We start from the raw sequence: 27,956 nt of genomic DNA, 5'->3' as shown, positions 1-27,956 counted from the left end.
AGGGCAATGAGGCTGACTGGAAACCGTCTCCCGAGCTGATGACACAAGCCAGCCTACTGACACCTTCAGTGGCTACTAACCGGCTGAAATAAACAGACCTAACATGAATTTGACATTTCTAACTCTGACTGCTGCGCTTTTGGCTGCGAACAGCGGCGGCGGATCTTCCAGCAGCGTCCCTTCATTCATCCTGCCGTTCACTGACTGCGTCCAGAGCCGCGGGAAAGACGGTTTCTACCGGGGAGCGGTAGACGTCACCGAGTCGGGCGCCCGGTGCATGAACTGGAGCGAAGTGGCCGGGTTTAAGGAGCGCTACCCGGGGAAAGGGATAGGAGAGCACAATCACTGTCGCAACCCGGACGGCAGGATCCGACCGTGGTGCTTCTTCAGAAACCACAGAGGAAGAGTGGACTGGGGATACTGCGACTGCAAACAAGGTAACACACACTCAGGCCTATAGTAACTGACACTATAATACATTTTAGAAGGATCCTACACAAATATCACAATAGGCCTATAGGAATGTTATAGTTGACCAAAAAATAAGAATTCCATGAATTACGATAAGCGCGTTATAAATTATGGATAAACAATAAATTATAAACTAAATCACTGTAGGAGTAGGCTATTACAGTCATTTTTGTTGTCCTGATAAAGAGCAGAGAATGCAGTAGTTGTTGTTGTTGTCGTTACTGCGGTGTGCGTGTGTGCGTGCGCGTGCGTGGGTGTATGCTATAGCCTACGCGCGTTAACACCATTGTCTGGCTCATTTGTGTTCAAGAACTCAAAGAGCCCATCCAGTTAGACAGGTCAGACCTTCACTAAGTGTGAGTGGTGTGTATGCAGATGGCAAGTCCAAGCACATTTGTGCTGCAAGTGGGAGGTATTTGCCTATGGTGTGTGTTTGGCAGAGGCACAGCAAGGAGTTACCACAGGAAGTGAGTTGGGCAGGCTATAACTTTCCTCACATGGAGACATTTTGATGTGGGAGGCATCACATCATCCGCATCTATCAACAAAGCACAGAAAAATAAGTGCTCCTAAAATGAAAAATGACGACTAAATGGGTCCCAAATTTACCATGCGATGAAAAGAGAGAGAGAGGGGGGGAGAGAGAGTGGTGAAAGGAATGGAATGGAGTGTGTGATTTCCAGTTGGCACGAGACAGGCAGCCTGTGGTATTTTTAGCGTTGGTGTGGGCCACACGATGCGGATTAATCAGCTTCTTCAGGTGTTATAAACACACATTCAACACATTATTAAAGATGATTAGACAATTACACATTGACCTTTGTTTGGAGAAGGGGTCACTGAAACCACTGTTCCCCCTAGTGTGTGTGTGTGTGTGTGTGTGTGTGTGTGTGTGTGTGTGTGTGTGTGTGTGTGTGTGAATTTGTGTGTTTATACCCTTTAGGGACAGAAAGACAGCCATGTGCTGGACGTTCTCTCTAAGGCAAATTTGGATTTGCTGTTAAGAGACACCAACACTCGCCTGTGTGTGTGTGTGTGTGTGTGTGTGAGAGAGAGAGAGAGAGAGAGGGGGAGAGAGGGTGTAGAGGTTCCACCACCCTGCCATTCTCTGTTGCCCTCATGGACCCATATAGTCTTTATTGCTGCCTTGTGAAGCCACTGGGCAGACAGAGAATTTATGACTCTACCGAATGATATCAAATAAAAAGCTCAAAGCAATCAGGTTACTCCTGCAATATAGCTCCCTGGAGAAATACACAGAGTACACACACACACACACACACACACACACACACACACACAGGGACAGTAGCTATTTCTTCTTTCGTGTGAGAACTGATAGATGCAACCATGCTGTAAATTAACAACATTCCTTTTTTATGTTGACAGATTCATAGGCACATTTATCAGACAAAATTGTGTGCGTGTTGACAAAAATAGCGTGCAGCTTCTCTTTCTTCTGCTTCTCCACCTGGATCACTCCCTCCTCCTTTCCTTCCTGCTCCGCACCCCACTCTACCCCTTTTATCTTTCACCTTTCTTTCATCCCGCTCCCCTTATTCTCTCTCTCTCTCTCACTTGCACTCTTTTTTGCATGTTGCTATGACACATCTTTGATCTCTTTGAGCCCTATATCATCTCATTCCACCCCTCTCTCCCTCGCTCTCTCTCTCTCTCTCTCTCTCTCTCTCTCTCTCAGTTATATGGTTATATTATAATACATCTATGGCTCTTCAACCCTCTCCCCTACCCAGGCTCAGTGCGTCTGCAGGGAGGCCGGTCCAAGCTTGACGGCAGGGTGGAGGTCTATCTGGGGGGAGTGTGGGGGTCTGTGTGCAGCGATGACTGGGGGGACGAAGACGCTGCAGTGGTCTGCAGACAGCTGGGCAAGGGGTGAGAGATCGCACACACACACACACACTGTCTGTCTCTCCCTCGCCCTCGCCGGCTCTCTCACATACACATGCACACACACAGGTGCAAGTAAAATCACCATCCACCATATAAAAACTCACGATGTGAAACTGCCCTCAGAGGTCTGACAGATGGTGAGAGTGTGATGGAAAGTTAGTGGGAATGTAAGGGAAACACTCCACACACGCATGCATGTATGCACGCACATGCATAAGTGCATGCACTGAAATGTGCAGCTGCATTGTGACAGCTTCGGTTTATTCTCAGGCACATATGTAGTGTCAACTGGACGTGGTGAACACTTTTCAGTGTGGTAGGCATGACGCGACTCCCCTCTGATGGAGAAACACATGTCCTATTTGTTTGTTGTACTGTGGTGAGCCACCTCTCTCTTTTCTTCTCTTCTCTTCTCTTCTCTTCTCTTCTCTTCTCTTCTCTTCTCTTCTCTTCTCTTCTCTTCTCTTCTCTTCTCCTCACAAACAGTCATTGTAGTCTACTCCAGTGTGACCCTTGCATTCCAACCCCCAATTCCCCAGAGGTATTTAAATACCTTTAGTGCTCAGCTATTTACCTCTCTCTCTCGCTCTCTCTCTCTCTCTCTCTCTCTCTCTCTCTCTCTCTCTCTCTCCACATACACATGCCTGTGTCTTGTAGTCTTGACCTGAGGTGAGGTCATGCCAGCAGAGGGACTGATTTTCTGGGTCCCGAGGGAGACAGGATGGCCTGTGGACAGATCGTACACAGAGACAGCGCTCCTTAGCTGGGGTGTAGTCAGGCCAGAAAGCCATTGATTTCCCTGGAGAAGAAAGGAGTTCTGTACACTTAAAACACGTTGACACTGACACCGACACTGGTGACATGCATGCCTGTGCGCGCACATTCCGTTGATGAAAGCGTGCAGTGGAAGGGGAAGAGGGCAGATGTCAGCTACATGTCACTTTAAATTGCGGATGATGAGTTTCAAATGGACAGTTATTGATACTTTTTGGCTGTGAAACTGCTGACTGCATTGGCCCCGGAGTGTCAGATTATGGGAAAACTGATGGCTCAAGGTCACCGCTACAGCCCCAAAATGGCTGCTTTTCTCTTTTATTCTAAGATAGGCTGTCATAGTCTGGCTGCCAGATCTGTCTCGGATGACAAAGGAATTGCAAAGCACCTATAACTAGGCTGCATTTCTCTTTTGAAAATATTGCAAAAACGAGTGAAAATCCACCTCTTTTCAGATGAGTTTGAGTTTGCTGTTGTATTTGTATGATTAAAAGGAAAAAACCCTATTTTCCCTATTCCAGGACTTCAGGTCGTGCGCGCGCGTCCCCCCTGTCTCGTCTGGGCATGGCCAAGCTCCACTGGAGGGCGGTCCATTGCCAGGGGGGAGAGCCAGACCTGCTGCAGTGTCCCAAGACTTCCTGGAATGGAGGGGAGTGTCCTCTGGCTGCAGCCGTCACCTGCACCCAGCAGCAAGGTAGGCCTGCCTCATGGGGACGTACGGGTCTGTGGGTGGTGGATAGATGTTTATATATGAAGAAAATGCATTGACAAAATGTACTTATGTTGACAGAATGTACTTATTGTAAGTCGCTTTGGACAAAAGCGTCTGCCAAATTACATAATGTAATATACGTAATAATGTAATGTAATAACAAAACCTGAAAACTCTAATAACTCTATAACCTTTACAGAAATGTAATAGATACCCACCCTTGGATTTACAGAAATGTTAAAGCCCTTGATAAATGACTTCAAAAGTAAAGGAAAAGAGTGAAAAGACAAAAGAAGTTACTGCAGTTTGTGTTCACTTGCAAATACACACTACCAGTCAAAAGTTTGGACACACCTGATTGAATGTACTATGTTTTTCATGATCTTAAAGCCATTTTGATCTAAAGGCTTATGCTTAAATGCTTGAAATGTGTTTCTTAGACAAATATAAACAGTGAAGGTGATGCCTATGTATGAATTTCTTTCCAAAGCCTTTGTCTTTCCATCCAGGCAAAGGGCGGCTGCTTTAAAGAATCTAAAATATAAGATAGTTTTGATTTTTTTTAACACTTTTTTGGTCACTGCATAATTCCATTTGTGCCATTTCATAGTTTTGATGCCTTTGCTATTATTCTAAAATGTGAAAAATAGTAAAAATAAAGAAAACTTTTGACTGGTAGAGTACACTACATGCATAGATTCTTTAAGTAGACTCTGTGTGTGAATGTATGTGTGTGTGCGTGTGTGTGTGTGTGTGTGTGTGTGTGTGTGTTGCAGCGGTCGTGGCGCTCCCTGTGCGGCTGGTGGGAGGTCGGTCGGGGTCGGAGGGCACAGTTGAGGTCTTCCATGGAGGGCAGTGGGGTTCCGTATGTGATGACCAATGGGACGACAGTGACGCAGAGGTGGTCTGCCGACAGCTGGGGCTGAGGTGAAGGGACACACACATTCATGTTCATATTCATATTCATTCCAGCCAATAATTAGCATAGAGGAAATACTTTGTGAATAGGAGCAAGTGAGGAAAAAGAAAAAGCGTGTAAGAGAAAGATAGAGAAGGAAGTTGAGATGATTTAATGTGGGTGTCCAGCCCTCTGTCTCTCTCTCTCTCTCTGTGTCTCCAGAAGTATGACAAGTATTCTTTCTATTCGGAAACACACAGAGAAGAGCGAGCAGTAAAGAACATCTGGGGGTCAGATAGTGAATCAGGCTCATTGTTTCTGGGTGAATTCTAGCACCATAGAGATATGCATACTTAGCAACTCCACACTCTCCGCAAATGATTGTGTGTGTGTGTGTGTGTGTGTGTGTGTGTCTTTTTGTGTGTAAGCGTGCATGCATGTGTGTGTGTGTGTGTGGCGAGCAATTTTTCTCAAAATTGTGATGATTTCAATTCCATTTGTTAAAGTCCATATTTAAATAAATAAATAAAAACAGCATCTTCTGCCTTGGGTTTTGTAAATAAGACTCTGAATGCCTGAGTCAGATGGTTACTGGTGTGAGCAAATGTATTTAATTAAAATGTATGTATGTATGTATGTATGTATGTATTAAAATACATACATTGAAACATGAACATTTGAAGTAATTAATCAAACATAAAGCCCCAAACAGGCGCCTTGCAAAAAAGAAAAATGAGAAATAAAAAAACTAAACCTGTTATCTTTTTTGCCTCTTCATGAACATGTTTAATGAACATATTTTTTAACAAGTCACTGTTCACTGTTTCTTTTTCTACTCAAATGTAATTAAAATACGTATTTCAAATACATGTAATTTAAATACTACCCATCTCTGTGAGTCAAAGCACGGTGCAATCATTGCATCTATTTTTGGTTGTATCAGTCAAGTAAAAAGTTGTAGCCGCACTCCCATAGCTCCGATGCAGAATTCTTTATTGTTTAAAAACCATCGTTTCGACAGAAACCTGTCTTTGTCAGGGTGTGTATCAGAACTAAACCAGACCTTCTATTCTTCCCTGTCCTCTCTTTTCTTTGCAGTGGTGTAGCGAGGGCATGGGGCCAGGCGTATTTTGGCGAGGCTTCAGGCCGTGTGTGGCTGGACGAGGTGCGCTGCACGGGGAACGAGCTCTCTCTGGAACAGTGTCCTAAAAGCGCCTGGGGGGAACACAACTGTCTGCACTCAGAAGACGCCGGGGTGTCCTGCAACCCACTGACAGGTGGGCTGACACATGCTTCTGCTACGGGCCATGCATACAAATATACACACAGACGTGTAAATGCTCACATGTTTTACATAAAATCACAGAGGCAAGAAAATGCACACAAGCTCAGTGTCTCATGAATATAAGCAAGCAATTACCCCGCATTTTGAGAGCAGTTTGCTTCCTTAAAGTGATATATTTCCTATTGAAACAGGATGTTTGGATGGGACATAACATAGTGAGGGATCATTCAGAAGTGTAAACCGATATATCAGTTAGGGAGAGAAAGTAAGTAAGAAAGAAAGTAAAAGTAAAACATGTAGTAAAGTAATACATGTAGGTATATGATAGTTAGAATGAGCTTTCATTTCAGTGTGACTTTAAGGTCTCTCTCTCTCTTTCTCTCTCTCTCTCTCTCGCTCTCTCTCTCACCCTCTCCCCAGATGGTACTGTTAGGTTGGCAGGGGGTGCAGGGAGCTATGAGGGACGTTTAGAAGTCTTCTACCGTGGCCAGTGGGGGACAGTGTGTGATGACGGCTGGGCCGACTCCAACACACAAGTGGTGTGCCGACAGCTTGGTTACAGGTAATGTGTGGGACGCATGCACTCGCACACACAGACACACACATGCACACACATCATTCATGCGTAAGTAAATATGCCCACCTTGCAGGTCAGGTGAGACTCTTTTGTCTGAGGGGTTAGACATCACCCCGGTCCCACGCTTCGGGGTGGGCTCAGGTCCCATCCTGTTGGACGATGTGAGCTGCACGGGGAAAGAGCCGGGCCTGTTGCTGTGCAACAGAAGGGAGTGGCTCCGACACGACTGCACACACCATGAAGACGTCAACATCGCCTGCAGCCCTGAACGCACCGGAGAGGGCCTCCCTACCAGTAAGACAGAGTCTCTGAACTGAATATCTCAACTTCAACTCCTACCAGAAATAGGATACACATAATGTAGAAAACACAAGGGAGTTTCTCATTATTATTATTAATAACAATAATAATAATAATAAACTTTATTTATATAGAAAATATATATACAGAGAAAAAAAAAGTGCATAAAAAAGACACAATGCAAGAGATGCAATTACAGAAATTATATAATATTATATTAATATATAATATATAAGATACTATTAAATATATACTGTATTTATATATAATATTACTTATATAATATTACTTAAACAATTACTTAATATTACTATAAAATATACATATATATACACACACACACACATGCATATATATATATATTACTATAAAAATGGGTTTGAGTAAAAGCAAGACGGTGAAAGTATGTTTTATCCCTTAAAGAATTAAGCTGTCAGTTGTGTGTGTGTGTGTGTGTGTATGTGTGTGTATGCATGTGTGTGTGGTTGCATATTCATGAAGATGAACCGTAGACACACTGTAAGGTGTATCTTGGTATGTATCTGTATTTACATATTCATAAAGGACAAAGACTTTTCCCATATGTTTCCTGCTTTTGCTCTTTGAAAGACATATGAGAGTTATCATAGCTCTGTTTCAAAGTCTAGGTTGGGTTGTTATAGCAACACCCCTGGAAATGTGCAGTCCATGTGCGGGGTGGGGCAATGGTGGATTGGGGAGGGGGGCTTCGCAAGAAAACAAACATACACACACACACACACACACACACACACACACACACACACACACACGCATCAGGGTTTTGCTACAGACCTGTATGTGCCAGGAATACTGATCCCAAACCTTCAGTTTAGAACAAAGACCGCAGCAGCAGCCCAACTTTCCACCAAGAACACAGTCAGGCAGTGAAGAACAGGACAAAAACGATGAAGGAGAATTTCCCTTCACTACACATGACCAGGTAATGCGAGTGCAAGCTGATCCTAGATCTGTGTCTGAAATCAGTGCCAAACTCAACCTGCAGTCAATCAGACCTCATCGCACCGTGCAGGGGAAAGCCAACAATTGCCAAGAGGCAGATAAAGGATGATGTAAGTCATGCTAGCTTTAATAGGCACAGCTGCCAATTGGCTTATCCCGCCTTAACAACTGTACAGTCTGTAAAATCATCATGATTTAACCTAACGCTGTAAAAAGCCTCAGTATCGCTCATGTCACTTTCCCTCACGCCTCCTTACCTACAGCATCATGCATAGCAGGCGCTAGCAGGCTGGCATGGTGCCACACCTCTACACAACACAGGATCAGTTTTACTGCAAAGCTGCACCTCTTACCTCTTTATAATGAGAGACATGAGGAAGGGTTCGGTGGTGTAACTGCTCGCTGAAAGACATGGGGGAAGGGATGAATGGTAGCACCATTAAATCAAGCTTATGTCTGGAGGCTCCAGACATCAATAAAGATCTGTGAGACAGGGTTGGATGGGGTTGAGCAGCGGGTCCACAGTCCAATTTACCCTCATATATATATGGCTTCAATTCACCCTCATCTGCCTTGATGTTCATTTTAAAAAATGAGCATATGGGTCTGTGTCAGATAGGGACTTTTGGAAAACGATTATTCTGGTGAATGTCATAAAAAGGATACGTCATGCTTTTTATCCTAATGCGATGATGATTTAGGAGTTGAAAGAGTATGACTCTTTCGCCAAGAGAGTTCGTTCTCCAGACTGAAATAGCTATTTCATTAGTTGGCTTTAGTTAGCTTAGGTTCGCTTGGCAAGAGCCTGAGGGACGCTCTCACCCCATAGATACCCACCAAGGAATTATGTCATTACTAAATAGGGTTAGTGTGTGCGTGTGTGTGTGTGTGAGAGAGAGAGAGAGAGAGAGAGAGAGTGAGAGTGAGAGTGTGTGTGTGTGTGTGTGTGTGTGAATCCCTCAACATACCACAGGCAGATTGGTTTATGTTGTTTTTGGAAAAGGAGAAAAAACAGATAAGCCAGGCAGTGCTTTGAAGTCTCTCTCTCTCTCTCTCTCTCTCTCTCTCTCTCTCTCTCTCTCTCTCTCTCTCTCGCTCTCTCTCAGTGTGTGCTTGTGAGAACCCCTCACATCAGGGTGGTATGAGAGCAGTGATCTGAATGTGTGTGTGTGTGTGTGTGTGTGTTGAGAGAGAGAAAACAGTGTTTGTGTTTCTAAGTGAGGGGACAACGTTGAGTATTTCCTCAGGAGCCAACACCAAGAAACAAGTAAACATTCCCACATTTAACCTCCCCCCTCTCTTAATCTCCCCCTCCAACCATGCTTATGTCCCACACACACCCACACACACACACACATACACACACACACATTGTTTGAATGCAACAGGTCATTAAATTTAATACAGCAGCCCCCCCCCCCCCACACACACACACACACACACAAACAAGACATTGGCAGTTTGTTCTAAATTGACTACAGCTGAAGTTATTTAGAGCTCCTGCTTACAAAGTCAACATTTCTGAGGATGTCGTGATCTTTATTCTAAACATTTTGAGCAACAAACAGCATATGACAACTTGTTTATATAATAGTTTGGAATGAAACCTCTATTTTGCAATACTCATGAACTCTGCAACTTCTCTGTCCGGAGCTTAACTACTTAACCAAGCTGGTTAGCAGGCAGACAGAAAAGACTGATCGACCTGACATCGGAGAGGAAAATTAATCCTGAAACTGTCATCACATGGAAAACACATGAGTACTCACCCAACTGAGATTGGTGTATCATTGGTGTATCACATGGCATACTTGTGTGTGTGTGTGTGTGTGTGTGTGTGTGTGTGTGTGTGTGTGTGGGGTGTGTGTGTGCGCAGAGACCACCGGTGATGGATTGTTTAAACCCAGCGCTCAGACTGATTTGATTAGCAATCTCTGGACGAATACCATTTTAGAGAGAGAGAGACAGAAAGAGAGAACAAGAGAGGAAGGGTGTGAAAAACAGAGGCAATGAAGATAAATGGTCCTTTCATAGTGACGGGAGCCTAAGTGTTTCCCCTGCTGGACACACACACACACACACACACCCACACACGCAAACTCAAGGGGTGAGTTGGTTATGTGTATGAGAAGAGGCAGGTGTTCAATCGACTTCCCTTGCATGAAACGTGAACACACTTGCCCCGCACGCTATACAGTTTAGCCTGGAGGATCAGGTTTGTTTGCGAGTGTGTGTCTTGGTGTGTTTGTGCATTTGTAGGCCATGTGTGTGTATGTGTGGAGATCGAAGGGTTTGGGTATACCAGTGAGAACAGAACTGAATCTGTGCCAGTGGGGAGGCTCTGTGTTTTATATCTGTCTGAATTGAGTGTGTGTGTGTGTGTGTGTGTGTGTGTGTGTGTGTTCCAGGTGTGCCAGTGAGGCTTGTAGGAGGGGAGAGCCCTAGGGAGGGCCGGGTGGAGCTCTATCTGTCGGGTCAATGGGGAACCGTGTGTGACGATGGTTGGACTGACCGTGACGCTGAAGTGGTGTGTCGACAGCTGGGATACAGGTATGTGTGTGTGTGTGTGTGGGTGTACACTTACTGTATGACTCTTGTTCTAAACCCCTGCATTTTAGTCTTCACCCCCCCCCACCATCCCTTCCATTCTGTCATCTTTGCTTTCACCCCTCATGGATTCATCCTATCAATCACATTCAGCCCCGGTCAGGATATTGGAATAGCAGCTCGGAGGTGAAATGTGAATGGCACCGATCGTGTTGAAAATGTAAGAGGTGAAAAGGCTGACGTGTGACATTGCAATGTAATCACTCGATACATCACACTAAGTGAATCCAGATTGCCTATTCACAAAATCAATCACTACTTCTCATCCACCTTCACTCTTGGCATCTGTTTCACTCTCGCCTTCTCTCTTTCTCTCTTTGTCTCCCCTCTCTCCATCTCCTTCTCTGTTCCCAGTTTACACCTCATCACACCTTACTGAATATTGAATCTCTCAGCACTACAAATCTCGACACATCATGCAGTACTCATTTCATGCACAATTGTATATAGTATTCCTTAACTCTTACATGGAAAGATAGCTTAGAATGGGGAAAAAACTAAAGTATGCTTTGAATGGTGTAAAATTGTCATAACACATGGATAAATGTTTAGAAATTGTACACACTGTTTTGTGTGAGCGCTCCCTATGAGCTCCTGGTGTGCTGCCAACTGCTTGTATTAGGGGTTTTAGATGTGCCCTTTCTCAGAGCCAAGATAAACACCCAATAAAAGGGCAGGCTAATCACACAAATGACACATGCACAATGACGGACATGCTGAGGCGAAGCAAACTACCTCATCTCATCCGCTCTGTCTCCCATTATCTCGTCCCTCTGAGACGCTGTCCCTTATTCCAAAACAATGTTGATGGCGTGGCAAGGGAAAAGTGAGCTTTCTTTCCTCATTTTCTCTCCCGCCACCCCTCAGCGAGAGATACTCATCCCTCAGTCGTCCCGTTCTCTCCGCCACATGTGTCTGCAGATGAAAGGCACATCTGGAGTGCATAAGCGTGAGAGAGAGAGAAAGCGTGTTGGAGGCGTTTTAAAGCCATGTTAGGGTCATCATTCTGTCTCGGACAGGGCGCGGTGAAAGGCCATTACATACAGCGCAGATCCCTGAGGGTGAGAGGTCGCTCTGGCGGTGATAAAACATACATAAAACACGCACACACATACACACACACACACACACATGCAAATTATATACATTCAAAGTCAATCTGATCTCAATCTGATCTCACCTAGAGGCAGGATCTACATGAAACTGGACAAAGTACGAAAGAAAAGGTCTTTCACAGTTTGAGATGTGTAGTAATCTGGTATGAGAATGGTCTCAGTCTCACTCACACACACACACAAACACACACACACACACGCACACACACACACACACACACAGGCATGCAGGAAGTGTATGCTAGAGCAATGTTATTTTGCAAAAGTGTCAAAAGTTTAATGTGCTAGGATCTAAATGAGGCCTCACATGTTTTGAGGACTGAATTGTTGCTCTTACAACCTGCCTCAGTCTGCAGGGAAAGCTATTCAGGTGAAACAATGGGGCTTTCTCTAAGCTTCTGAGAACTTGAAAATAATGATTTCCCATTAAAATCCTGGACTGCGCTCTACTGTTTGAATGGCAAAGATATAACTTTTTAGTCCACCTCGAGCCACATGGATTCCTTGAAGAAGATAAACCTGAGGTAGAGATGTGAGGTCTGATTGAATATAATCTAATGACTACATAATACATAGACAAGATATATAACATAGACAAGATATATGGCAAACTAGACTACTTTTAAAAGATGCAAAAATCAAGATGTTAAAGATCCATTCATGTTAATAAAGACATAACATCAGTGCAAGAAAAATTCAGCTAGAGAAAACTAACAAACGGCTTCCCTTGGTAACTGGAGCAGTTATGTATTAAAAGTGGATTGTGTTGTGTTTTTGACTGATGGTTGTGTAACTGTGTTTCCACAGAGACACACCAAGCGAGCTTGATGTCAGTCTCTAGGCTTAGTTCCAATTGACTTGGAGGTTCACCCTTTGCACACTAAGCACTGCATGGGGAGCTATTGGAGACACCGGCAGAACGCTCGATGTCTCAATAATAGACAGGAGATTCCCTGTGGAGTCAGCAGGGATACGAGACCTGCCACCCACCACACCCCAGAGACGCAACACGAGATCCTCTCAGTCAGCTGTCTATCATTCTCAATTAGAATGAGAGTAACAGGCACATATACTCACAAGGGCATACACACACGCACACACACGCACATGCAGACCCCCACACACACACATAACACACAGCCGCACCCTACAGGGGGGATGTGCTAGTTGGTTGCTAATGAATGTCAGAGGTGAGATTATGATAGTGTGTCACAAATACTGTTGTTATCAGATTGGAAGTGGTTTGACCTGGTTTGCGTCATGGCCAGAGAATGTCAAACCATAACATCTACTCTAACACACACACACGCACACATGCACGCACGCATGCATACAGCCATAGATATGACAGCTATGCTTTCATTTCTCTTGAATTGTAAATTAGTGAAGTTATTGAAAGCTATTTGTATAATCTAGATTCATAGAGTTCTGCACAATTTCAATCAATTACATTAGTTCATTATTAAAGCAGTGCAACCCTCATTATTAAAAGTTTTATGAATCAAAGCGTATCACCACATGAACTGCTGGGATATGATCCCTCCATTAGGCTGCACAATCCTTCAAAATCTCATTAGACTATTAGACAAAACAGACATTGCTATATTTTAAATGCTGACATTTCTGCAGTTATTCAGTCTACAAACTGCGTTTCTGGCATTCCTAACAGTTTTTCATTTCACATCTATATTAGTGAGCAGGGACTCAGTGAACTCAAGCAGTGGCAGTGACGTTTCTGTGTGCTCTGTGTGTGTCTGTGCTCCCCAGTGGGGCGGCGAAGGCCCGTGTGATGGCGTACTTCGGGGAGGGTGCGGGTCCCATCCACGTGGACAACGTCAAGTGCAGCGGCGAGGAGCGTTCACTGGCTGACTGTATCAAACAGGCGCCTGGCACCCACAACTGTCGCCACAGTGAGGACGCAGGGGTCATCTGTGACTATGGCCAATCACAGCCCAGCTCCAAAGAGGTCAAAGGTCAGTCATGCTCACTGATTGACCTAACTCATCTTGTACACAGTTGACAAGCGTGAAGAATTTTTATGCTAAGATCAGTGTTGCAAGATAACTTAATTTGACTCGATTCAATTGAAAGTAAGTCTGTCACCATCTAGTCGTAATGTAGATATTAATGTTAGGATAGACTTCACCTTAAAATTAAACTACCGAGGAACTACCTTTTCTACTCAACTTGAAAATAGAGTTCCTATGAATTTGAATCCAGATTTATTTTGAGCATTTGAGCGAGTGTTGAGTGTGTGTTGAACTGCAGCGTGTTTAACAAACACTTCCATTGTGTCAAATACTCTCAAAGACTAATGAGGTGAGAGGTGGCAAGTAGGGAGGGCAGTGTGTGTGTGTGTGTGTGTGTGTGTCTCCAGATGGTAAAATGGACAGAACTATGTTATTGCTTCACCCTGTCTGTCACACACCAGGGCAGATGTTAGACACACGCATCGCTCTCTGTTACACACACACACATGCACACGTCGTGTGCTCATACACGAACTGTACACTACTGTTTCTCACCCTCACATACTGCAGAATGGTCAAAAGTCATATCAGAGTAGGAGTGTGTTTTGTCTGTTTGCAGAATAGTAATAGATCTTCTGAAAAAGCAGTTAACAATGTTTGTAGACTTTAACACACACACACACACACACGCACACAGACTATGAAAATGATCTCTCATTTATTATTTCAATCAGTCCAATAATCTAATAAGAGCTCCATCTGAGCCCTAACGTATGGTTTAGCCATCACCACCCACCCACCCAAACACACACACACACGCACCCAATGGTTTCTCCTGTCTCTGCCAGATCCTGTCAACTCAGTTTGTGGTCTGCGGCTCATACACACTCGCCAGCGCCGAATCATAGGAGGAGAAAACTCTCTGAGGTAAGATGGATGGGGCTGGGGGGAGCTAAACATTTGAGAGCAAATAAAGAGAGATATAGAAGAAAGGAAGGATTTCCAAGTCATTCGAGCCACAAATTCTAAATGGAAAACAGGTGATTTGAGTCTAGATTTAAGGAAACGAAGGAAACTCAAATTTCCAGTGGATTGTGTGTGTATGTGCACGTGAACATACAGTATATGTGCGCAAGTGGGAGTGTGCATGTGTGCATGAATGTGAGCGTTAAATGTGAGTGTGTCATCTAGCATGATTTATATTAAAGAGAAACAGGCATACTTGGCCAACACGCACACAATTCACTGGAACTAAATGTGAAAGACCTGTGTTTGTGTGTGCGTGTGTGTGTGTGTGTGTGTGTGTGTGTGTGTGCTATATAACATACATGATAGAAACTTCATCCTTAGACCACAGGTTCCCCCTATACAGTAGATCTAATTTTGGAGCACCTTGCTGCATACACTTGCATATTAATAAGGACAAACTGATTTTCTTTAAACTACTATTTGCTAATCAATGCATTAATTACCTTACTGCCTCATTAGGATGACTGGTTATGTTTAATATGACATGGTGATTATGGCGAGACATTAGGCAGCTCAAGTGCCTCTCGTTTATACATGCGTGTATGTGTGTGTTTATGTGTGTGTGTGCATATAAGAGAGTGTGTGAGTTAGTGGGTGTGTGTTTAGATGATGATATACTGTATGTTTTCGACTTTGCATGGCCACATGTGAACTCATCCTTTGACAGTTACTGCTAATGTTTATTATCCTCTCATGAATCATATTAATCATTTCCAGATTCTGTATATATCAGTTAGTATGTGGATAGGAGACATCTGTTGCTGTGTTGTTGCTGCATTTTTGGGGCCGTATTTTCATGAATCAGTGTGTTAGCGCAGGTGCTTGTGAAAGTTCAGGACACCTGGGCCTGACCAACAGATTTTTGGTAATTTCTTGACAGCGGTGGCACACCTGTGGTGCAGTTGTAAAAGGGAATAAATTATTAGTAGATGTGGTAGCAGCTGGTGCCAGTCATGGCCAATCAAAACAGCTCCTTGCATTCCCTTTAAAAACAGTGTGCTCCCCACCATGGTGCACTGACAATTTTGTAATTGATGAGGAGAGTCCAGACCAGCTGTGCCAAAATGCTTCTCCCAAAGGGAAACTGATGCCCTTATCCGAAAGGTGCAGAATCACAAGCCAGGAATATACAGCACCTCAAATGTGCACATTTCTGGAGATTGAAATCCATGGCACCATGTTTTATGTCCCTAATAAACAGTTTTATGTTTTAAGACAATGATAACCACATGTGCAGATACAACTAACTTTCTAATAAAATAAAAATGTGTTTATTTTGTTGGTTGCCTGTAGCAAGTGATTAAAAGGGTTGCATTCAGTCATTTGTTGAAGAATCTATGTAAAAGTGAAACAGACAAACAAAACATACATAGGTTTATGTGATTTGTATTGACACTCCCCTCCGAGGATCAGACAGAATGAAATCAGACCCAGCTCCCCCTCAGAGTCTGGTCTCAAGACCGACCGCTTGTTTGATGTCTTGGAGTTGTCTCAGTCTCGTACCTGTTTTGACTTGCACTTGTCTTTGTCTCGGTCTACACTGGATGTTAACTCAACTATTTCTCACCTAGCTAAAGATTTTCAAAGATACGTTTTTCTCCACATCTCTGCTGATCCTTAACAAACTCCTTCAGCAATATTGAAAGACATGTACATGGTTTATTGTCTCTTTTGGTCTTGGTCTTGAATAGGACTCAGTTTGCTCTGGTTAATATGCTGTACCATTTATGGTTCATATGGCCTCTGGGTCTGTGTTGGCATTTTTGGTCATTTGTGCACATTTAAAATTGTGTGTGTGTGTGTGTGTGTGTGTGTGTGTGCTTGGTTATGTGTTCATATCTGTAGGGGTGGCTGGCCATGGCAGGCTGCGGTTCGATTGCGAGGCTCTCGAGGAGACGGGAGGTTGGTGTGTGGAGCCACTCTCATTGACACTTGTTGGGTCCTCACATCTGCACACTGCTTCAAGAGGTAAAGCACACCACGCACACACACACACACACACACACACACACATACTCAAACATAGACATTCACAAATGTTGGTTTTACATCCATCTTTCACACTGTGTTTATTTGGATTTTCCAAATATAATAGTTTCTTTGTTCTGAAGTTATGTATATTCATGTAAGTGTAGGTGTGTGTGTGCTTGCATGTGTTTGCCTCTGTCTCTTTAGACAAATTTTGGTTGGGTCTTGAAGCCTGAAGCCTGAAACTCAACAACTTCGCCCCCCACAGAAAACCCTCACTCCCAAAACTTACTCAAAATTCTGACAGAAGCCAGATAACCACAGTAATGCCAGCAGTAATCAGTGGTGGTTTGGCTGTGGTTGCGGTGCAGGTGCTGTCTGACACTGCAGGGAGACAGACAGCTATTTCATCTCAGCCACTTCATCTGGTCTGGGGGCCTCCACACGGCGCCACCAACCGACATCCATCACCCTGTGTATACTGCAGGGAAGGCAGGGGAAGACATATGCTAAAAGGAAGAGAGGGACGAGGAGAGAGAGAGAGAAATAGCAAGTGAGCAAAGAAAATCCACAGAAAGTTGCGGTTTTGTGGGCAACGACCATGTGGTCTGGATTTTTAGAATGATATTCATTCATGATGTCTTGTCAGACTGTGTTTTGAGTGTGATAAATATCTTTTGGTTGTGCTACAAGGTATTAGTTCCAAGTTTTGGGTTTCCTAGGAAAACCAGAACACATTCCAGGCCCCACCAGCTCTACCACTATTAATCTTGATATTTCCACATTAAAGAGAAGGAGAATCCATTCACAGAATCCTTTCCAATGTCGTTTCGTTGAACCACTTCCAGGCCCATTTCACTGTCTGAGCTACACTCCTACTATGGGAAGCTCTAATCTGCCATTCTCTTCTTTGAAATGACACACACAGGAAACACACAGCTATAGTTATATACAGTACTGAAAATGAATACCACTAGGGAGGCACTGATCAGGTTTTCCGGGGCCGATTCCGATTGCCGATTGTTTTAAGAGTGTGATCAGCCGATCACAGATCCGACTGCAGATTGAAATGATGCATTTTACCCATACTTTCCACAAACAATGGCACATCATGTAAAAGTGAACAACATAAATAGTAACATTCAAATATAGCTCTGTGTTTAGCAGATTGTTCTTGTGGCTGCGTGACATAGTTGTCCAAACTCTGCCAAGTGCGAGCACAACTCGATCAAAAAATCCTCCTTAGGTGCACGGCCAAAGATTAATAAATGAAGAAAGAAAAGCGTGACATAGTTGGCCTTTCCATGTGTAATTAAATCATAGGTTTAATCCAAACAGTAATTACATGTCAGTGTGTGTTTCCTGACTGAGGTGATCGCTCACCTGTTGCCACTGGTAGCACATGAAAGGATTTTCACTGTGGCAGCATAGGCTCTGACTTCTGTCCAATATATTAAACCGGTTATAATCTATGATCATAGTCTGTGAAATTCAAAACAGTGTCAGAAATGAACCGTCACTGCCAGATGGATGATGTGCCAACACCACTAACGTCCTGCAGACGTTCACAAATTGGCTCATACTTTTGACGCTTTCCTGACCTGGCAATTAAAACAATTTTTTTTTGGATTGGGCAGTTGAAACGTTGATCAACCGATCACAGATGATAATGATCAGTAGCCAACAGATTGGTGCACTCCTAAAAACCACACGCAAGAAATGACAGAAATTGACAGGTATTTTTAGGAGTTTATAGGGTATTGCTATCATAGAGATTATTGTAAGCAGACAAGAGAGGTCGCACATCACAAAGCTTTTCATATCAGTCTTCAGGACGGTTCTTGCTAGCCTCAGCTATGACAGCTTTGAAAAGTCATTTGCTGCCTGTAAGCCAAAGCACACAGACTACTTCCGAGTTTACAGTGTCACCTTTCATATAGGGTAACCAAAATAGGGTGACGCACACACACGCACGCACACACACACACGCACACACACACACACACACATACACACACACACAAATATATACACACATAAATATGCATGCACTCGCACACACATATCTACATTAACATAGGCATAAAGGCACACACAATTGAAAGGGTTCAGACACATCACCACACCAGCATACCTGCTTGTGGAATATATCATACTGTCTTTTAATATCTAAAGATACAACCACCCAACCTAACTGACTTGATCATATTACCTGATCCATAACACTGTCATTAACCAATAGTAGAATATGTAAAAACTGACCTTAGGTCAGTGGCCACAGACAGTCATCATATTAATTCTATTTATATGTAGAGTGGTTGTACAGCTGGGGGCCGGCCAACTGTAATATAACTCCAGCAGGTTTTCAACTGCTTTTAGCAACAACAACGTGTGAAAGGCAACTTAGATACGACATTCAAGATCTATTCTAATCACGAGATAATGCTTTAGTACAGGGTCAAGCATGTTTGGCTTGTACCCCTTTAATCTGTCAACAATCTCCATTATCATGTAGTGTAGATGTAAGCGTGTATGTGTGTGTGTATGTGTGTATGTGTGTATGTGTGTGTGTGTACCTGGCGGGCTGGTCAGCAGCATCTTTGTGCGTCTCCCCTCTGCCAGGAAAGCAGTGGCATTCCCAGGTCAGGATATCTTTCCGGAAACATTCTAGTGGTTGTAACGGGACACGGGGCCTTGGCTCGATCGAAAGGCCTCCTTCTTTCCCCTCCTCTCCTCTTCCTTCCCTTCCCCTCCCTCTCCTTCGTTCTTATCGTTCTCCTCCTCCTATCTGTCTCCCTCTCTCTCTCGCCTTCTCCTTCTCCACCGCTCCATTTCAAACAGGTCAAACGTCTCCAGCAAGCAGACGAAGGGCAACACAAACACTTAAATATGCAAACTCTGACTCAGATATATGCACATGCACACCAACAAGACAGATTTATTGTTATGATTACTGTCTTCATTGTTACTCATTCCCTGTCCCTGTCTCCATCCGTTTAACTCTCTGCAGTGTTTGTAGTCCATTGTTTCTTATAATTTATATTGAATTATTGTGAAAGCATTTCAATACAGACAGAAGGCGGGATGTGAGATATAGACAGAAGGAAGAGAGAAAGGGAGAAGCCACAGTTGATTCATAACTTGAGTAGAGTTTCTCGGACCATGCCTGACTAAGCATATAAAATGTTGATTTTTACGACTGTGTGTGCTCAGTGTAACATGTATATGGGCCACTTACAATATGCCAGCGCCAGATGAAGCACTGCTGAGGTAACCCCTGTCTTGTTTTATGGCTCATGGTTTATGTCTCAGTAATGGGGATTGCTCATGCATGTGTGTGTGCCACATACACACACACACACACTCTTTCCCGAATGGCCTCACACTCATTTTTTCCCACTCTATCCAGGTATGGAAACAGCACTAAGCAGTATAAAGTCAGAGTGGGCGACTACCACTCCCTGGTCCCCGAGGAATACGAAGAGGAGTACGGCGTCGAGCACATTGTCCTTCATCCCAGCTACCGCTCCCATAGCAACGATTATGACCTGGCCCTGGTCCGTCTGTCGCCGGGGGCGCTGGGCCAGAGGCCGGGGGAGTGCGTGTCTTTCAGCCGTCATGTCCTTCCCGCCTGTCTGCCTCTGAGGAAAGAGAGAGTGCTCAAACAAGCCAGCAACTGTCACATTACCGGCTGGGGCGACACAGGTGAGGGTGTGTGTGTGTGTGTGTGTGTGTCTGCGTGTGTGTGTCCAGGCCTTTCAGTCGTCATGAGAAAAAAACCAGTGCAGAGTTTTCATTTGAAATATCAATTGCACTAGGAAAGATAGTTAAACAATCATGTACTGCAATCACAATAGCTGTGCTGCCATATAGATAAGAATGGCGATGAAAAAAAAAAAATCCACGCCTGCAAAGTGCGAAATCTTATTCAATTTCTATGAGCTAATCAATAAATCAACATTTTCTGTGGTTGCTTTGTCTGTGTTCTAATTATTTGAAATGTATACGGTGTGTTGTCATTACCTTTTCACAGTTGTCAAACAACAGCATGATCATTAAAATGTTTTTTTCTTGAAGTGTCAAATTGCTAACACGACTCCTCTCTTGCACGAAGTTTGTTAGCTTGTTAGCATTTTGTGACTTCCAGATAATTAAATTAATTAATTAAATTATAATGATGTGAAAAGGTTAATTAAAACCACCATATACATTTCACATAAATTATTAGAACGCAGAAAAAGCAACCACAGAAAATGCTGATTTTTTGTTTTGCCCATAGAAATTGAATAGGGTTTCGCACTTATACCTCACTTTATAGGTGTGGCCCATTTCAAACGTCACGCCATTCTTATCTATGAGACTGAGTAATGTCAACTACAAAGCCAGATATGGTGGAAGGGAATTCTCCACCAGTAAATGTGCTTGTTTGACTTCTCCGCCTATCTGTACCATCTGTGTTTGGCCGCACTCTTGACTGTGTACATAGCCACACATCTGTGAGTGATCTATGAATTAAATGCTGATGTCATCAGACAGAGCAACTCTTAAACAGTCGCTCACAAGGGGCCGCAGAAGGTGACGGCACACACTTACGCAAAGATATGTCCTCTGTAATGAGTGGTGAGTGTATTTTTTTGGTGTAATGTCAGTGCCGGTGCTTGAATTCACGTGTCAGTGTGTATCTCAGTTGACTTACGTGTGATGGGACGAGAACACAGGCTATTTAGAGCATGTGATGTCGAGGTAAGGGAGGGCGGCTTGGCTCAGGGGTGAGATGTCTGCATCGTACAGCTGTTTGGATGCTTTGGCTGCCTGCCACTCTGACATCACACACACACACACACACAAACAAGTTTACACACACACACACACATATCACCCTAAGCTACCATGGTTTAGGCAATGACACAGTATGGTCATGCTGTGTGAAGGGGGGGAAGAGAGAAGGTGGTGGGGGGACAGAGGGGAAGAAAATGTGAGAGAAAAAGATGTGTAATGGGAACCTCTATGGACTGAAAGATAACAGCTTCTCTTACTGCAGGAAACCTTGAAAATGAGACAGTTTTGTTGTGTCGTTTGCAAGTTAGAGAGCTAGTTGAGCGAGTTGACCCTGAGTCTGCTGCCCATTAGTGTCACCTGAACATCTCTCTCTCTCTCTCTCTCTCTCTCTCTCTCTCTCAAACATTAACCCACCCTCTCCCTCTCTCCCAGGACGTTCCTACTCCAAGACCCTGCAGCAGGCCCCCCTCTCCCTGCTGCCCCGTCGCCACTGCCAACAGCGTTACCACGGCGCCTTCACGAGCCGCATGCTCTGCGCCGGCAGCGTCCGGGCGGAGAGGCGCGTGGACAGTTGCCGCGGCGACAGCGGGGGCCCGTTGGTGTGCGAGCGTCCGGGAGGGGGCTGGGTGGTTTACGGGGTCACGTCCTGGGGTCACGCCTGCCGGACGCAGCAGTCCCCCGGCGTCTACACCAAAGTCTCCGCCTTCAGCTCCTGGATACGCAAGGTGATTGGACGAGATGAAAGTAAAGAGAAAGGGTGGTGAGAGGGGACTGATGAACTTTGATCATGGACTTCTCAATCAGAAAGAATGACTCTGAACCCTAAAAACAATGTTGTCCAGTCATGAATAACTGATGTCAGATGTTATGATCTGATTGGCCAATGACAGAACTGCAACAGGACTTTCAAATGGATTAGCCAGTGCAACGTTGGCTTTTTTTTCTCCTGGGAACTTTTCAAGTTTTTTGGCGAAAGGGGAATGAATGACCTTTCTCTCATCTCTCTAATTTATTAGCACTTATTTTAATGTTTTGATATTCTCTTGAGCAGTGAGGTTTTGGACAGTATTGACTCTCGACTCAGCGTATGCCGTAACTTAACCTCTTTCCTTTGTTTCGTATGATAATGCATACTACACTTAAAATATGTTATTTTTTTAGAAATACTAAATCATAACCAGAAATGTTGTCTGCGCTTGCTTTTGTTAGGAACTAGTTGTATTGTAATTTATGATGAAATGTAGTAAAACATGTTGAAAAGGGACCACAGTATATAAAAACATACATGCATGCACTCACACAGACACATGAGTGATCGCATGACATGAATTTGCAGACTTGCACAAAACCCCCCCTAATAAGGTACTTCATGCATTATATTCAGTGCTGTTGTGTTAAGTATTCTAGTCATATTGACATTTGCCAAAGTGAAATATGTCTTCTAACCTGCATCATTCTCATGTATGTAATGCTCATTATGTTCTTTGTTTTTCTTTGTGTAAAAACAGATTTCAGGTCTTCTGGTTTGTGATTCCTCAGGCATTTGTAATTTAACTCCATCCAGTATTTTGTCTCAGTGGTGCTTGACATGTGCAGAGAAAGCAAGCGACTGTCTGTATAGTGTTTCTCAATCAAAGAACATAACAGTATCTGTATGTGTTGATTTGTCATATCCGTGCTCTTAGTTCATGTCCTGCTGTCCTGGCAGGATAGTTCAGTGTTGTCGTGACAACACTGTGGGGAGACAATCTGCTACACTTGAAAATAACACACACTACACTACCTTCTAATTTGCTGTTTATTGATAATATGTGTTATGTTTGAATGTACTGTAACATTTCTTCATAAACTTAAGATTTTGTAAAAAAAAACAAAAAACAGTCTGAGTTTGTTGTTGGTTGTTGTGTGTTATTGAAGACATTTTGTAATATTTGAATAATGATAGACAAAATTTGTTAAAAGATTTTGATGTTGTATAGATACTTTCTCCCTTCTCACTGCACTGTATATAACATCATACAAGAAATTGTGTCTGCTTGTCTGTCTGTGTGTGTGTGTGTGTGTGAGTCAAAAACAGACCATCATGAATTTTCATATAGAGCGAGTCAGATGTAATCGTGTGTGCATGAGTGTGTCTGTGTGTGTTCGCAGGTGTGTGTGTGTGTGTGTGTGTGTGTGTGTGCATATGTTCAGTCATTCCCACACATCTGAGAGGTAACAGTCGTTGGAACAACGAAGCTCTTTCTGTTCTGTTTCTGTCTACAAACTGAGAAAGTGAGCACTACCATGTCAGACAATGTGTTTGCACACCCACACACAGACACACACACACACACACACAATGTCCACAGGAATGACAACCATTTTCTGTGTTGTCTTTGTTGAAAAGACAAACAGCTCATGTTGACCTAACACACACTTAAAAGCTGTGGCCAACCGGCTAGAAGAGTGTCATAATGAGAAGCTACATCAAGACTTGGCAACATTATCAAATTTAAATATTCTTGTCTTTCCAACATTTGTTATTTCTCACACTAAGCTTCATGTGCTTCAAAAACACCTAGAGTGCAAATTATTAAAAGGTTGGAAGCTTTTGGTTATACCTCTGCTCCTGTTCTCAGAATACAACGTTTCTTATGTACGCTTTTGCTCATCATCGCCTTGATTCTGTGCATATCACAGTATACATTTTCATATTTGACAAGAGCACCATCTCCTGGTTAAACCATCACATTAGACACTGATGATTAGCCACAATTGTTTTCCACATATCTGGAAACTGCACACAACCAGCAGTTTGACTCTGACGAAGGCCAGTTCTTGGTCGATACGTGTTAGTCGCTGTTTTTAATATGTAGCCATTATAATAAAGGCTTTTTACATTTTTGTACCTGCAGACGGAGTGCCGTGGTTTTTCTTTGGGGAATTCATGCCTTTATTTTTTCTCATTTGTTTCTACATGACTGGCAAGGAATATCCCTAGTATATTTTCTAGTGCACACAACCAGGTTGTGTAAATGATTATTTGGAAGATCTCCAAAAGGTGTTGTCTTTTCCTCCATATAATCATGACTAATTTCATTTGCATGTGTAATTACCTTCCACTTAAAAACTTTTTAGTATAAAGTTTCATTATTAAAATATATATAACTAATTGATATAAAATGAGCATGGTCAGAAAAGCGCTAATTTCTCTAGTCAAATGATATTTAAATTTAAAATGCATAGTCATTCATAAGCCAACACATTGCTTCAAATGATGATGATCTCTGGCTCATATGGTGGTTAATTTGATTTGTGTCCTGGTCCTGCTTTTAAATAAGTTCTGATTGGATTGTGAAATATGGTATTTATGAGCAGTTTATGAGGCACATGTTCACTGAAAATGAAATGTCTTCATGATTCACAGTATTTCTACCTTTGAACCTTTGCCACCGTCAGACTTCTGCTGGAGCATCCAGGAAGAGTTATAAGAGTTCATTATTCTGAGTAATTAGAGGCCCAAGATATTAATGACGGCGCTCCTAGCATTTCCCACAACAGGCTTTAATTAAGGAGCTTCTTGCCAAAATGAGATATCCACCATTTGAAAGAGCTGACACCTTTTCTTTCCAAATGATTGCTGGCATGAAAATAAACCACATTACGGGTTACTATTCCAGTTATGAATCATCTTAAGCCCTTTGCTTCCAAAATATTTATGATTTTGTGGATAGAATCGTCTGTGTTGTTTTTTTTTTTATATCGAGTGATGGATTTGTCCAAAATAGTCAAGATTCTCAAACATAATGAGTTTCCAAAGTGATTATTTCTATAAATAGATGAAGGTCTGGATCTGCTGGGCGCGAGGAGAGGAGCAGCGTATATGCAAGGTGGTTGGCATCGGTTGGTATGCAAATGAGCGCGGGCACGGATAATTCATTGGAAGGCCAACCAAAGCAAATGTTGCTACATGCAGTGTCTGCCGACGGGGTCCCGGGGGATAGAGCATTAACCACACACATCACTAATGAGTAAGTGAATGAAGTTAATGTATTGTTGGTGCGTATATCACGGATGAGCGGCTTCCCAGGTGCTGCAGACGAGTATTAGACCATTAGTTATATTAATGGGGCTGCTCGAGAGCGCGGCTGACGATAACAGTAGGATGCAAATTGGTGTAGACTATAATTCAATATAAAGTGTGAGCGTGCTGGGTGTTCTTTTCTCCAGAAAGTATTTACTATTTGATGCAATGAAGACTTTTTCATTGGGCATTTTTTCCCCAGACATAACATTATAATTTTTTACTGCAATTAAGGTTTTTTCCAGCTGGGTTATTATTTCTTGGTCCATTAAAAAGTGAAGCAATGTTAGTCTATAACCTTGACACTTTTTCTGGATGCATCAGTCTACCTAAGGCTATGAACATTGCGGTGATAAAACAAAGCAACAAACAAGCAATCAGAGTTCTTCGGTAGAAATGAAATGTACAGTATATCTACATCTCATCACTGCGGGACCAGTAAAGAGTCTCGGTCCCTTATTATGTGAGAGCGCCCTCCTGTGGTCATTAGCACACATTACAGCAAAACCGGTTTGACGCTGGAGATCAATATATAACGCAATGTGGTATTTTATAAAACGTACAAAAAAGATAATTGCGTGGCTGTGTAGATATAAGTCAATATATAGTGATATTTATTTACTTACAATTAATTCAAGATACAAATTAAAGATATACCCACATTTTCATAATATTGATAGAACTTTCATGACAGTGTCTTTGTCGACTGGATATAAAAACCTTTTTGTTCTGATTTTTTGGTGTTCGTTTCTATTCAGCTTTTGTTGGTTTTGATTTTTATAAGCCTTTCCACCGTTTTTCTTTAATCTCAGCTGAAATAATGTTTTTTTTTATGACTATACTTCTATGCTTTAGCACTACCCACAAAAAAAAAGAAGACAAAAAAGATTTTCAGTTTTACAATATTGAAAAAAATCTCCCTCCTCTGTTGATTGAATATGATGTGACTTGATGACAACTCTGGTCTGGTGTAGCCTTAACTTACATGACAGTTTTTACTGAACAATGTAGGCTACTGTACATTTTAGCTAGAGTCTGAGTCTGAGTATAAAACTAGGTCCGCTGTCATCCAGTTGGATCAAAGTTTATGGGGTTTCACACAGTGTGTGTGTGCGTGTGTCTGATTGCATGTGTGTGTTGATGTGTGTGTTGATGTGATGCATGTGTGTCTGCTTGAGTATAAAAAAAACATCTTGTGCTGGCAATCATATCCATCTCTTTTATTTTGGTTTCTGTGTTTGACATTTACAGTTTTTTTGCATTCAAATTGAAGCTAAACAACAGAGGCCACTGGTTTTACAAAGAAAAGAAAAGGGAAATTGAGACTTGAATGAGACATTGCCAAAACAAAACTTGGCTGTGATTACAGTAGCTACTTAGGCATTGAGAGTCTGGGAGTTGGGCGTCACGTCCATTGGGCTCATTTTGGTCGGTGTAACTGTTTCTCTCTGAGCTTTTCTTTCCACAAACTCACGTCTTCTCAGTCCTGAGTCCGCTGAGCTTATCAGGAGTATCCTGCTATGCCAGATGGACACAGCGTCGCTCTGCATGGCTCGTCACAGGAGAATAATGAGCAGGCAATGAATGTTGTTGGTCCAGTAAGGTGACTCCTTTCCAGTCTATACTTCCCGGTGAAAGCCTCAAGTGACATCACTAGGGGTGAGCAAGGCTGCCAGATCAGAAACACAGAGAAAAGGCTGGAACTAGCTTCACTTAAAAAAATTAACTAACAAAAAAACGATGAAAACCTATCATAGAAAATAACCGCTCGTCACTCTTCCTGAGTCTGTGCTCTTTCTTGATGACAGATGAACTTTTGTGAAGTCCTGCCCGCTCGCTCACTCAGTCTCAGTGCGTACCAAACAAGATAAACTAAACCCACACGGTGTGTTTTTATGTCTTAGAAACACATGGGACAGAACTTAGTGCAAAGTCATCTCTATGGGAGCCGAGCACAGCTGACCAGCGCTGTTCTGGCATCATAAATTAAAGGTAAAAACAAAAAATAACAACCATCGCAGAGTCGCGGCACGTTCTGCGCAAGAGTTCAGCACAGTTCAGAATAGGGTTTGGGGCAGCAAAGACTCGCCGAGCGCTCCTCGTCTCCCGCCGTTCTTTCCATCATTACTATGCAGCCCCACGCTCTCCGGAGCCAGGCGAGTCGTCTGAAGCGGTCACTTCTCCACCCGTCCAGCCGTCCGTCCATCCATCCATCCATCCATCCGTCCCCTCAGCGGTTCAGTCTCAATGCGTCTCGGTGCTTTAGTCTCGTGTGCTCCCTGTCAAAGATTCAGCAGGGTCAGAGCTCCTAGGTGAAACAAGGCGCCCCTGTCCTTGCCTTCACCTCGGGGTGCATTACAGGGCCACAGAGAGTGCATCTGAAGGTCAGGTGCTCCTGGTCGCTTCCTGGTCTTTGACCCTTGATCTTTAACCGTGGCTCCTGGGTTCAAAGGTTATCTGACCTTAAGAAAGACAGGGAGAGGGAGGGGGAGAGAGAGAGAGTAGAGGGGAAA

At 43.2% G+C, this 27,956-nt stretch overlaps 2 protein-coding genes across 4 annotated transcripts in view; one reads left to right on the top strand and one right to left on the bottom strand.

Annotated features, from left to right (window-relative positions):
* The first annotated feature begins 9 nt into the window (after positions 1-9).
* On the top strand, positions 10-23,206 carry prss12 (serine protease 12). Its single transcript, XM_071913037.2, has 13 exons — positions 10-437; positions 2,226-2,364; positions 3,678-3,850; positions 4,645-4,795; positions 5,865-6,043; positions 6,472-6,613; positions 6,702-6,922; positions 10,318-10,459; positions 13,399-13,604; positions 14,450-14,528; positions 16,476-16,598; positions 20,008-20,303; positions 21,810-23,206. The coding sequence occupies exons 1-13, from the start codon at positions 104-106 to the stop codon at positions 22,139-22,141; spliced, it is 2,517 nt and encodes an 838-aa protein (XP_071769138.1). The 5' UTR covers positions 10-103; the 3' UTR covers positions 22,142-23,206.
* A 3,442-nt stretch (positions 23,207-26,648) lies between these two features.
* The window catches only part of ndst3 (N-deacetylase/N-sulfotransferase (heparan glucosaminyl) 3), a 39,379-nt gene continuing 38,071 nt past the window's right edge, over positions 26,649-27,956 (bottom strand). For 2 of the 3 annotated variants that reach the window (XM_071913030.2, XM_071913029.2), the window contains one exon: positions 26,649-27,900. In XM_071913030.2, coding sequence (XP_071769131.1) covers positions 27,871-27,900 — 30 coding nt within the window. In that variant the 3' untranslated portion in view covers positions 26,649-27,870. Of the gene's footprint in view, positions 27,906-27,956 lie in introns of all 3 variants that reach the window. The other variant, XM_071913031.2, reaches the window with a different exon arrangement.

The sequence above is a fragment of the Centroberyx gerrardi genome, chromosome 3 (assembly GCF_048128805.1).
Source record: "Centroberyx gerrardi isolate f3 chromosome 3, fCenGer3.hap1.cur.20231027, whole genome shotgun sequence".
NCBI classification, from domain to species: domain Eukaryota; kingdom Metazoa; phylum Chordata; class Actinopteri; order Beryciformes; family Berycidae; genus Centroberyx; species Centroberyx gerrardi.
The sequence above is the reverse complement of the archived record's forward strand: the minus strand, read 5'-3'. Positions and strand labels throughout refer to the sequence as shown.